The 13,225-nt window shown below is 34.1% G+C and overlaps 2 protein-coding genes across 3 annotated transcripts in view; both read left to right on the forward strand.

Annotated features, from left to right (window-relative positions):
* Positions 1-205: 205 nt before the first annotated feature.
* LOC139686582 (U3 small nucleolar ribonucleoprotein protein MPP10) lies at positions 206-8,819 on the forward strand. The gene is made up of 9 exons (XM_071583664.1): positions 206-368; positions 443-1,010; positions 2,710-2,816; positions 2,897-3,135; positions 4,112-4,296; positions 5,741-5,887; positions 5,963-6,071; positions 8,331-8,551; positions 8,634-8,819. Exons 1-9 carry the CDS (start codon positions 280-282, stop codon positions 8,778-8,780), a joined length of 1,812 nt encoding a protein of 603 aa, XP_071439765.1. The 5' UTR covers positions 206-279; the 3' UTR covers positions 8,781-8,819.
* A 52-nt stretch (positions 8,820-8,871) lies between these two features.
* Positions 8,872-13,225, forward strand: part of tgo (Aryl hydrocarbon receptor nuclear translocator homolog tgo) — a 159,563-nt gene continuing 155,209 nt past the window's right edge. For both annotated transcript variants that reach the window (XM_071593113.1, XM_071593109.1), the window contains exon 1: positions 8,872-9,084. In XM_071593113.1, the coding sequence (XP_071449214.1) occupies positions 9,054-9,084 (31 nt within the window). In that variant the 5' untranslated portion in view covers positions 8,872-9,053. The remainder of the gene's footprint in view (positions 9,085-13,225) is intronic.

A 13,225-nucleotide genomic window follows, 5' to 3' on the forward strand; every position in this document is an offset into this window, starting at 1 on the left:
AAATACCAAAAAAAATTATTTTTCATTAATTGGGATTTAATCAAGGGCGTTTGGAAAACAGCGAACATATTAAGAAGTACTTAGCTCTTATAGAACACATTGGTGGGGGAACCATACTTGTGTTTTAAACCCGCGCTCAATACGTCAGCGTGTTCCTTTTCGTTTTTCTCTTGTCGTTTGTTAAGGGTGTGCGGTAAACATGGAATACAATACCATACGCACGTGTTAATTTGGGTGGCGGACTTCATGTTGGTCTATTAGCGTGTTGATCCAGAAAATATGAATATGAGCGCTCCAGAAGAAGCAGTATTACGGGACGTTTGTGGTAAATTTGAAAAATACACAAAGAATCCTGCTGATTTCCTCAGGTATGATTGTCAGAATGATTTCCTAATTGTGATTTGTCACTTTGCTTGTTGACTCTGATTGGTAATCTTTTTAGCGTTCAAGTGAAATTGGCCGAAGATATTAAAAAAACAATAAAATGTCTATACGATTTATCAAAAGAAAACGATAAGTCATCAAACACACTGCCTGAATTAATTGTCGATAATTTCGATGAAGAGCAAATTTGGCAGGAGTTGGAGCTGAGGAATGAGGAGAAATTGCCTTCGTATATTGCTGATGTGTCAATGATATTATCGAGAAAAGAGAGACTTAAAACAGTTCTTAATTCATTATGTGAGGATGACCAGTCCAATAGTTCTGGTGAAGAAGACAACGACGAAAGCTTAGGCGAAGCTCCCTCAGATGAAGATGTTTCGCCCTCTGCTTCATTAAGAGAAGGAGATTCTGGAGAAGACAGCCAAGCGGAGGATTTAAATGAAGTCGGGAATAGCGAAGCTGGTATTACTAAGAGGAAATCCGTGGTCGATGATACATTTTTCAAGCTACATGAATTAGAAAATTTTTTAAACAAGCAAGAAAGGGAAAAGCCGGCGGATGGTGATGACACAGACGAAGAAGAAATTGATTACTTCGATGAGGGTTTGGACGATGTGAATGTAAAGGTAATGCATGGAGAAATCCTCAATATTTTAAAAAGTACCATTTCCCTAATGAAGAAGACGCAAAACTCAGTTTAATTGTGTAGCTTGACCAATGTTACTTATTTTTATTTGTCCTATAGTTAGATAATCATATATATTTGTGAATCCTACATTTTGGATTTGTTACATTGACCTTACCATGAAAAACGAATGGTGAAAATGAAGTGTGCACAATAGAGCACAAGATATATGTAAAGAATCAGGGCACATCAGTGCGTCTCTTTATTGCACGTTTAGTACAGCCTAATCATAATATTCACCATTAATTTTGCCGGTAGCTTTAAATGTTGACTCTTATCACATTTTTTGTGTATGCCTAAGTCACCCTTAGAATTCCAGTTTTTCTGCCTTAACCAGGATATTGACTGTTTGATACACTCACACACTTTGACCCTTTATGCATGACATTATAATACTTTTACAGTAGTAATTTTATCAAACATTTTTGGGGTGTTTGTATTATTTCTCCTTGTGTGTTTTAGGAAACTTAATTTTTGTATATTTCATTTAGTGAAGTTCATTCTAATGGTATTATCCAAATTGTGAATATTCGACCAGTCTTGTTTTATATTCTAGAGAAGTGGGAAATTAAAATGCTGTCCATTGAAAATGAGTTTTCATGTGGCCCTCTGGCTGTTAAGCCAGTACATTAGCCACTGCATCATCACTTTCCCCTTGCCATACATTCTAAATCACTCTCAGGTGTTCTTGCATGAAGTGAACAAATATTATAAGTGTCTCAAATCAGCTATCATGACAATTTGTGAGTAGTAAAATTTCCAGATGTTTAATGTCTTCAGGGAAACTTAAAAGACTTCCCTAATATCCCTTCCCTTTTGCTCACTCGATTGGCTATGCATCGACTTATTTAAAATGAAGAAAAGCATTTGTAAAATGAGATTATTTTTTACCTTATAGCTTATCTTGTGTCCTTAAGTATTATAAAAAGAATCAAGATTTATTCCATGGGTTTTATTTTGACTCGAAGAATTGATAATATCCAGAGTATCTTTCCTTGATAATAAATATCTTAGAAATAAGAAAATTTTTATTTAATATACATAAGGAAAAAAAATTAACTTATAGCTCTTAATTCCATACTTCAGAACCAGAATATTGAGAAATCAATGGTTTATTTAAGTCCTAACTCTAAAGGTATACAAATTAGAAATATTTAGAAAATACATCATTTATAGCATTATAGTAATTAGCATTGATACCAATATAAATGAAGAATGACTGACATTTCTTATCAGAGGTATATATATGTACTAATAGAATTTTTCACCCTTTTGCCGCTGTGAATGTACCATTTCATCCTCTCTGTTTTTCACTGTCATACTTAGAAATTTTATTAAATTTATATTCATCAAATAAACAATAAAAATTTTCCATTACCTGAACTGTGAATATAGATTATTTTTGTTGTTTTCATATTTTTAATGTTTAGATTATATTTATTATTCTGGGGATATTAAAGGTTACGGAGACATGGCCCTCCTCCCTTTTCACCAAATATGAGTGGTAGGTTTCCGTAGAGTGAGCCGCAGTGAAAGGGTTAAATTGTGTTACCACAAAGTGAATTAACACATCTCTAACATGGAATTTTTTATTTTGAGATTCTGGGTGGTTTTGATTATTTCTATTTCTACATTTCCAGAAAAAATCGGAGCGCAATCCAAAATACAAAGATTTTTTCCCACCACCGGAAATTGATGATGTGGATGAAAAAGCATCAAATACTGATGAGAAGTTGGAAGGAATCAGGTAGCGTTTTTGAAATCTTCAATTTCGAAGCTTGTAATCACATTGTATCTCTGAATAAGTGTGTTACTCAATTTTCAAAGGCATGCATTGCAGGAAATAGCCGCTGAAAATAATAAAAAAAGACCACTTGACCATGATGTAGAAGAAAAATCTATGTTTGAGGAACGGCAAGAGCGTTTGCTAAAAAAAATTAAACACTTGGAAACTAGTAACATTGCTGAAAAACCATGGCAAATGAAAGGAGAAATAAGCGCTTCAGCACGACCTCCTAATTCATTGCTCGAAGAAGTACTAGAAGTGGATATTGCAACAAGACCAGGTTTGTGTTAAAATTTGTATTTTGAAGGAAGTCATCTAAAGAAACTGGAAGCAGTTATTCATTCTTCTAAGTAAAATACTGCATAGTTGCCTGATAGATTTGTATACAAGTACATTACTTTTGATGAACTTAATTCTGAAGATTCGTAAATAATTTTGAAATTAAAAGTTCCCAAGTTTTGTGTTGGTCTTCAGAGTCCTGTTTAGGATTTATTAGGGTCATCTGTATTTCATTCTCCTTTTTTTTTTCTTTTAAATCGATTCTTGGCTTGGTATCAGTGCCTTTGAAAAATCAAGGAATTTTTAAAATTGAAGACTCTAAGGTTGACTCAGCCTGCCGAGGGGAAATGGTCGGGTGTCTTATATGATGTCATAGTTTTTTAAGTTGCAGCAAGATTTTTTGAGTAAATTGTAAATCTTTGTTTGGTTGGATCAATTCTATCTTTGTTGTTTATAAAAACAAGAAAAGGATTGATTAAAGTTGGTGATAGAGAGTAATTGAACATTTTGTGGCTATCCTCATTGTATTCCATGATATGTAGAATACCTTCCACCATGCAAATCATCACTTTCCAGTATAAAAGATTGCAATTAAAATCTAGGATTCCATTGCGACTACATATTTTGAGATTTTTGCAGGGAAAGGTCAATTTGTGTGGTCATGTTTTGATCATGAAATCATATTATGAATAAGACATTACTTGCCTTAAACAAAGATTGGTGATTGTATGGCTCTTTTTGTGTTCATTTTATAAGTATGAATAAAGGTGACCATCTTTCTATAATTTAATACCTTTGATATGATTTTATTGTTCTTAGTGCTTGGATTAGTGGCAATAAAGTTCTGGTGGGAAACTGCCTAGACAGGGTTTTTGCAGTAGTTCAAACCCTGTTTTTTAATGGTGAAACTGACTCTATGTTTGTAACTTCAGTGTGAGCGTATTTTGGGATAATATTTTGTTACATTTCCTTTAAAGCTCCAATTATAACGGAAAAAACAACATTAAAACTGGAGGATATTATAAGGCAAAGAATAAAGGATAAGGCGTGGGATGATGTTGTGAAAAAATTTAAACCAGTTGATACACCTACAGAATTTAAGAAGAAGCTGGTGCTAGATCAAGAGAAGAGTAAGATAAGCCTTGCTGAAGTTTATGAACAGGTACGTATCATGGTGTGAGTTCAGACAGTGAAGTATCTCAATCAGCATGTATTTAAATTGCTTTTGGGCTTTGAAGCTCATTCTTAATAGTGGCTGTGGGTGTAAACTTAGCCTCACTCTGCCCTACTACCTGACAGCCCTTGGTTTGACAATATCTGCCAATAAGGTGGCACAAGTAGATGAAGAAAAGTTTTTACTTTGTTTTTATAAATAATGTTATCCCTTAAATATAACTTATTTTTTGAAATAAATTGTCATACTCCTACAATATTGAATGGTTGTTTTTTGAGTGGCTCTGAATGTTAAACAATTGGAGAAGCATTAAACATTTATGCATGGTGAAAGACCAATGGAGTAGAAAATAAATAAAATATTATGAATTACCCTATAGCTTTGGATGTATAGTTTCCTTAATACAGATCTAAATTAGAATGCAATTCATAGTTATGGCCTGATTCATTAGAATAATTTGTTCCATCAATTTGTTTTTATGAGCTGTAGATCATAAATTTAATTGACTCGAGAGGTTCCCTACTGATTTCCTACGTCCATTACTTTTGATACTTCCTGCCAATCACTGTACTTCCTTATTCTACATTCACCACACACTTCTCTAACTGTAATTTAAGACAGGCCAAGAATATGATATACCTATCTCTCCAGTCTGATTTATAACTTTAGCATTAATTTAAATTACTCTGTCACACGCTTTTTTGAAATCCATAAAAAAGCAAATATATCCTGGTTGTATGCCATACTCCTTCAAATCAGTAAACAACTCATTACTGCTATGCAGTGGCAAATCCAAAGGCTGTCACACAACCCTTAGAATATGTGCATCCTGCCATCAAGAAATATGCTGCACCCTGTTAAAATTCTCTACTGACCCCATCCACTTCACTAATGTCATTTTTTAAGGATTGGTTTCAAGGAATTCCAGTATCTTAAGAGAGAGAGAGAGAACATAGTATGAATTAAAAAAAATCATTAACTTGCTCGCATTTCTTCATAATAATAATATCCAGAATGAAGCTGACAAATGACATAATAGTGAATTAAAAATAACATACAATGATGGGGAAAATCAGTAAAGTTTAGTATTAAAACATCAATACTACCATATTTCTTGAATGAGTCACAATCTACAATATTTTTTCATGTACAGTAATGCAGGTATGCTATTTTAAAATTGCAATAATTCTTTGCTAGCTATTTGAAACTCTTTATTTGTTGATCAGGAAGGAAATAAAAGTAATGATTCTCATAAATAATTATTAGCTGGAAGAATGCATGTTTTTTTAATAGTCTTTGGCTGATTGCAATTACGAGTTTTTGTAGTTATTCTCAACTGAATTTCTGTGTTGCTTGCATGCATTATTATGTAAAAGAACCACAGCAACATCATAACCAAATGTTTCTTTACTTTTTAATAATAATAATTTAGGAATATTTAAAACAAAAAAAGGAATTGGAAGTTGGTCCAGATGATAAGGAGAAAGAATTAGAGGAGCACACAGTTATTAAGAAGATGATGGACTCTCTATTTTTAAAACTTGATGCCTTGTCTAACTTCCACTACACTCCAAAACCAGTAAGTATTATTTTAATTTATTATTAATTTATGTTTATTAAGGAAGACAGTTTTGACAGCCTTTTTATTTTTTAGGTCATTCCAGATATCCGAATTATCAGTCATGTGCCTGCAATAGAAATTGAAGAAGTGGCCCCTGTTGCAACTAGTGATGCTAAGCTTTTGGCTCCTGAGGAAGTAAAAGGTGATAAAATTAAAAAAATTATACTATTGGTTTCCATAGCTGTTAACTATTATTTTTAATAATACTCATTTACGAGCATGCTTCAGTAAGGAAGTTCCAACCTTGTAGGAGTTTGTATATATTTGCTGCAGCATTTGTTATCGACATGAGTGTCTTAATCCACACTCGAGAAGGTTCTTTTAAGTTTTTTTAGTCTCCTAACTCGGTTGTCCTCACTCTTCGTCATTTTTATACTTGTGTCAGCCGGCATCAGTTTCAACTTTGGTTGAAATACCAAAGGGGGGAATACCCATTGTAAACCATTGGATGGAATGGAATAATTGATTTTCTTGATTTAATGCTAGGTTATATTTTTTCAAAATTAAGGCAATTTAATATTTCTCAGTTTGTCAAAGCTGGGCAGTTGGATATGGGATGGGAAGTAGTTTCACTTTGCAACCCATTTAATTACCTAACTATAGAGATGGTGGACATGGCTTTCTTGAGCATCGGATGGTTTAATCTCAAGGCTTCTGTGACATCTATGTGGTAAAGGTTCCATGCTCATTCGGGGAATTACCATCACGTAAGTTGGCTTGTTGAGCAACAGTTATTCTGCAGACAGCTACTCTTGACAATGGCTACACCTTGATTTTAACGTGGGAAAGGGTAATTCCACCTTAACACTAAGAAACAGCCAATCAGGGTGCTCTTAGCCAGCCAGTGTTTCCTATATATAGTAGACAAAATGCAATGAAGGTCACATCGACCTGAAGACACCTCCAGGACTGGGGGCGAAATTGTTGTCCAACAAGGCAATCTACGTGATGGCTATTCCCGGAAGCAGCATAGGACCTTCATTGAATGGTTTGCATAATTATTGCAAAAATTTGGTGTAGTGTATGATCATTGTGCAAGCTGGGCAAACACTTTGAGGAGAAAGGTAGTTTATTTTCTGGAATATCCACTTGTATTATTTTTAATCATCTGTCACCATGGCATTTACAGAAGAAGAAATAAGCATTGAGCATGGGATTTTGTGCCAATGCAGCTTGTGTTGAAAGGTGATGTTTTTTTGAGAGGTTTGCATGTGATTTCTTTGGGGTGGTAAGGGACAGGAAGAAAGGGATTGCTGCCTGTCAAGCAATCTGATTTTCTCATGGTCTCAGCATTTTTAATGAGGGCCAAAGGGACTAAGAACTACAGCGTTTCATTCATAGCTTACTTATGTAGTGTATATGGATGCTGATGGATAGTGTTGGACTACTGAGAGGAGGGCCCGGGTTTGATTCCCAGGTATGCCTCTGTGCCCTCTCAGCTTCATACAAGCCGTGTAATATTTTGGACACTTCATCTTCCTGAGAAACAGGTGGCAGTGGTAAATGAACTAGCCCCTGATGTGTGAATTTCACATGTCATTGGGCTAAGTAATAGGAATGCTCTACCCTCACATTTCCAACTGATCTTTGGGTTGATAACTGTGGTGGGGATGGAAAATAAATTATTATTAACATTAATTGTAAAGATATGAACTCCATAAAATTTAATCAGAGAGGAGTTGCATGCCTCTCCAATTATGAGTGTTTAGAGTGAATAGATTCTTTTCCATCTGAAAATGTTGAATAAATGAAAGGGGTTTCTCTGTAGAGAGCCATCATCACCAGGTCCTTAATTGTGCTTAAAAGTTCCTTTAACTCGTTGAAAATTGCATTTCTTGATTGTTAATTGTAAAGAAATCTTGCTGGGCGTATTTAATATTCATTCAGAAAATAATCTAATTGAATCTGCAGTTTGTTGCATAATTCACGACAAATATGTAAATTGGTTTAACAAAAATACTGATAGTATTCTTAGAGAGTACACACTGTCCTCAACATTAAGATCATAAAAAATGATCGCAGTATGTTCGCAGCTGATCCAATTCGCAAAATACCTAGATGACTACGCTTAACATGTTTATAAAAATATAAAACTAAGATGCACTTAAATGGCTTATTTTAAGATTATTCTCTTGCATTGGCTTTCCGTATGTGTCAAATTTGGTACACAATCATTGCTATCATTCTGGGAGTTGGAGGGTTCAGAAATTCTGAACGGCATTATTATTACTCGAATATTAAAATTTTATGAATTAAAATAACTCTTTCATCAGGAGAATATAAAATCGTTAGTATTGCTTTTCGTCCTTATTGTAATTTTACAGGTGTGCAATTACGTGGCATGTTAATAGTAAAAGTTGTCCATTTATTTCATACTTTTCAACATGTATTTCTCTTGTAGCGAAACCAAGAGGTGATGTTGTGGGTAAAGGAGAAAGATCAGAAACTGATAAAAAGCGAGAGAGAAGACAGAAGAAACTTCGTCAAAGGTCTCGCCGAATTGCACGGGAACAAAGGGAGAAGGCCGTTAGTAAATTAAACCCTGGGCTTGGTAACAAGTACAGCAAGGAAAAAGCAATTAAAATGTTGGAGAAAGTATCAAAGGAGGATAACGTAGAACTGGTAGGTGCTTCTTGCAATGTTATGTGATAATATTGCTCCCTGCGGATTTTACACTTTGCTCCAATAAAATTTTTCCTTTTAGTTGGAAGGACACCAGAAAGTTGTCAAATCCTCGAAAGCCTTTTTCGCACAACTGCAAGACGAAGTGGCAAATCACGTCAAGTTGCGCGCAAGTGGTTCCAAGAAGAAGGAGAAGAAAAGAGTTACGGCTCTAAAAGTGAAGCTGTAAATAATTGCTACCTCGCAATAAATACATGTTGGTTAAGTTTTTCGGAGCGACTTATTTTTAATTATTTCCTTGTCCGTAAGATGTCATCGAAGTCCCTCTTCAAGTGCGATCTCGCTTGTTGCGAGATCAACAAGAAAATGGCTTCCGCTCTGCTGTAAACAGAGAATTGTATTTCACTTGCCATATTCTTATATATGTATTTCTAACGCTTGATATTGAGCAAAGGTGGCACATTGTGGTAATAACTTAAGTGACGTATGAATTTCAACACAGATGTCTACAGTAACTACTCAGTCTGCCCCCGGTAAGATTCTTCATTTCCTTGTTTCTACTAATTTTCGTCATTAAATTAAGTTTGGTATTTTATGCAGCTGGTTGACGTTAAACCCTCATAATTTTCAATGATAAATTCGGATATGCTTCTTTGTGTACTGAGTTTACTCAAATGTGTTTTTCTTGATATATATGGCATATGTTATCGGTATGGCAAAATTGTACCCATGTTTTCATTTGGGTTTAATGTTTGGGAAGCTTTTTGTAGTCGTAGGAGTCTGTAGCGTTTAATTTGCTAATGATTGAGCATGGTAGTTTCCAAATATATAATAATAGGTTACTGACTCGCTAAAGGAACTGAGAAATTGCATGCCTTAAATTTTATTGCTATTGTTTGAAGAATACAGGCCGTGCGCATACCTAATATTTATTTTGTTAGTAAACTGTTTTTCAATGGAATTTTTCGTGTTTGTTTATTTCGAAGATTTGTTTTAACGTTTGATGGAGGTTCATATGAAGGCAATTGTGTTTTCGTATGCGGAAGTAATAATGGTAGTAGTCTATAGCCCTAGAAAACAATATATTAAACGACGCAGTACGCAGGTCCAAGGTATTTATATTTTCTTAGTTTAAATTTTGCCATAAATGCTTCTATATATTGCTCCATTTTAACGATATTTTGAATACAGTGTTCCTACTTTTCATTGTAACAAGAACTTTTTATATTATTTACACACTTTACTTCTTGTAACAGTATATTATCTTTTTGAAACATGCTTTTAACGATTTAAATTGCTTTATTAGCAAATACCATAGACCAGTGATTTTAAGCAATAGGTTTTATTTCTAAATAAACCCACTTATGTTATCACTGACTGATGTGTTTCCTAGGTATCTTCCATGTAGGCAACATGAAAACAATTTTCCATTCTGACATTATTACCATTGTTTGTTACTCACAAGATAATGTATTTCGTATTTTGTTATGCTTCACCGGATTTTATTAGTGGAATCAAAATTTAATTATTTACATTGTGGTGAACATGCATGGTTGTACCATCAACACACCGTTAGAACTTATGACAGTAGAAAGCGTTGAAATTTTAGCATGCCTGAGATTATAAAATGGAAAGAATATCAAAAGAGTGAGAGGAGGGTTTGACAATGCAAATTGGAAAGAGATGAAGAACAAATGAAAGGAGTGTTTTGAAACATTTGTAAATCTGGGACACCGAGAAGAGTTGAAGTAATATTGCAAGGGTTAGAATTGGATTCCAAGGGCATAATTTGAAAATGTTTTTGTAATAGTGCATGATTGAAGAAGAGCAGGACTTTAAAATATTCTTTAAATATGTTGACGTCTTTGAATGAAGAGGTACTAAAGGTGCGATTTATCAGGAACTGTTGAATGTTGGTAAGATAGTGGGTTAGTTTTACAGTGAATTTTAACTTATTTTAAATTTTGAAGACATTGAATATAATTTTGCTATCATGAAGATGTGTGAAAAACATGTGAGGCAATAGTAAACATGCGTCTTCATAAAATTCAATGCTGGCATTCGAAGGATCATTGAGCGGCTGATATCGTTTTCATCAGCAGGAATAGAATGGCTGGAATCAAAACTAGACTACATATTTGGAAACTTGGCAAGGCATAGGGTGAAGTGCCAAGAGTTATTTGTGCAAGAGGAAAAGAAAACCAATTAGATATGCACAACTTACGATGAAGGATTTTCTTTCATTTTAGGAAATTTGGAATTTCCAAAAAATAATCTTGAGGCTAAAATTTTAACGGATTAATAATAAAGTTAATTTTAATCAGGATGCTATGGCTTAAACACACCTGTTTTTATCCAGTTTCATCATCCATATTCATCGCATTAGTCACTTTCTTGTCAATAGTTTCAAAGCAGGTTGTCAGCATTCACAGTATACTAAGATCAAGTACAAGCTGAGATTTAGTGAAGCCCAGACAGTAAACACTCTCAGTAATAACCTTTCTGTAACCAGAAGTGTGCTCTCTTGTGGCATGTGTGGATATTTAAAGATTATATGTTCATAACTGATCTAAAAATGCTTAGTATTAATTTTATGCTTTTAAATTTCCACAATAATCTAAAATATACATTTTTTTTAAAGTATAACAAGTTTACTGGTAGCAATTTTAAGCTTCAATGCAATAAAAAATCTATTCCATGGATAAGCACTCAGCATTTTTAAAGAACAATACAACAATTTCACTGAGTAAGAATCATTCACCTTAAACAATTTTCCCATATTAGCGGATGACTCTGTTAAGAGTCAAATTGGCATTTTGTGCAGTTCTTTGAATTGTAAAGAAGGTATGCCGATCATTTTCTTAGTGCTAATCATCATTACACTGATTGATTTATTTCTCTCCACGACATAGTAGTTCATTTCAGTAAAAAAACTATTAGTTTCAAAAAATTTTTCCAAAATCTTGGTGATGCAGTCTTTTCTTCATTCCCTATTTTTGCTCGGTAATTTATATAAATTTCTGGATGGCTCTTAAAAATCTTAATTCAATAATATTATCAGCAGTTAATTCTGCTTTCTCTGTGCATTAGTTTTTTTTTTAATCTGTCACAATTGAAATTAATCCGTGTGAAAAATGTTTTTAAAAAACATTTAAAGGATCATTCCATTTCTTCTGCATGTTATTAATGTAGCCTAAACTTGCCCATGTAAAAGACTACCCAGACATGCAGTTGTTCTCAGATATGTTGTCATTTAAGAGCCTCCAGAGGCTTCTGCATTGGGTTTGTTAATTCATTTTGTTTAGTGATCTAAGACTTAACTTTAAACATTGCAAATATGAGATTTCTTAAACTTCCACCTGATCTTGGAATGCAACGATAATGTACTTAAAACAGATTTTGGAAAAAGTTTAAGCCTTGTACAATCATATTGTAAATATTTAAGTGTTCCAATAAATTTAATGCTTTCCAGTTTTTCCAAGGGTATGGATGGTTGTGATTGAACATTTGATGTTGTGTCTGTAGCATTCTGAAACTAAATGTCGCAGTTAGGACTGGACCCTGAGCCTTGGGAATTGTGAAGGATGAGATAGAAAATGACAAATACAACATCCCATCTTACCCCTTAATTAAACAAAAGACAATGTTTTCAGATTTCCTACAGGAACATTTTCAGATATCAATACGTCAGAATTTATGACCTAATAGTTGATGAAACTTCAGAAGTACCTTAAATATAAGGACAGTATGTTTGTTGAAATTTACAATTATCGAAATGTAAACAAATAAGCGATAAATCTCGAGAAATAATAATACGCAGGCGATAATCTGTATAGATAGGCATCAAGAGCCTTGTGGTTTCCGAGACGTACATTGTTGGACTAATTATACAATTTTTCTCATGAAAAGTTTTGAAATTTATGGATTTTTGTGGTATCGGTAATTGACGTACATCACCGTAATGTGGTAGTAATTTCCAGAAATCACTGCATAATTTTCAGACTTGCCCATATTTTATCGTTACTAACCGTCTGGCTCAGATGTCGCCTATATTTGCCCGTATGCATCACCGTGCCTAATTTGCAGCTTTTGATGAGGTTTGCTGGAATAAATTTTTGACCAAATATGTCGAAGCTAATGTTTCTGAGGAATTCGTGATAATCCACTCTTTCACTCATAATATTTTCATTGAATCCGTGAAGTTGAAACCCCTCCTCATCCTCTACTTCTCAACATTCTTATATCATGGCAATCGCGCGGTCTAAGGTTATCTCTTTCTGCAAAGTGTCAAAAAACCTTCCACAAGGACCAAATATTCGTTCGACTTTTAAAAGGAAAGCCCTTCTGGAGTATAGTACTCTTCTGATTCTTCATTGGCATTACGATCATTTAACTTCCACGGTTATTTTAAGCTTAATATTCCCTTTTTCTTGACATTTTTCTCGAATTTCAAGCAGTGCTCATTTTCTTTTTGTAATGTAAATTTTATAACGTACCTACTTGTTATTCCCTACGGCTCTGCGATTTGCAAGGCATGTGCATTTTCGAGAATATGGAAATTAAATGGTGCATACGCTTCACATTCCCCCCATTATTAACTGCATTTACCCTGAAAGATGGCAAAAATGACCCCGTAACTACGCATCGTCTTCTTCAGGCCTCCACATGGTCCTC

This window comes from Hetaerina americana, unplaced genomic scaffold, assembly GCF_022747635.1.
Source record: "Hetaerina americana unplaced genomic scaffold, ioHetAmer1.1.p SCAF_1, whole genome shotgun sequence".
Lineage (NCBI taxonomy): Eukaryota > Metazoa > Arthropoda > Insecta > Odonata > Calopterygidae > Hetaerina > Hetaerina americana.

Bases quoted from the DNA above. Each gene is read 5' to 3' on its own strand.
- LOC139686582 (XM_071583664.1), top strand. From the start codon at position 280: ATGAATATGAGCGCTCCAGAAGAAGCAGTATTACGGGACGTTTGTGGT. The intron at 1,011-2,709 runs GTAATGCATGGA...CTACATTTCCAG, and splicing joins TGGACGATGTGAATGTAAAG to AAAAAATCGGAGCGCAATCC. The intron at 2,817-2,896 runs GTAGCGTTTTTG...CAATTTTCAAAG, and splicing joins GAGAAGTTGGAAGGAATCAG to GCATGCATTGCAGGAAATAG.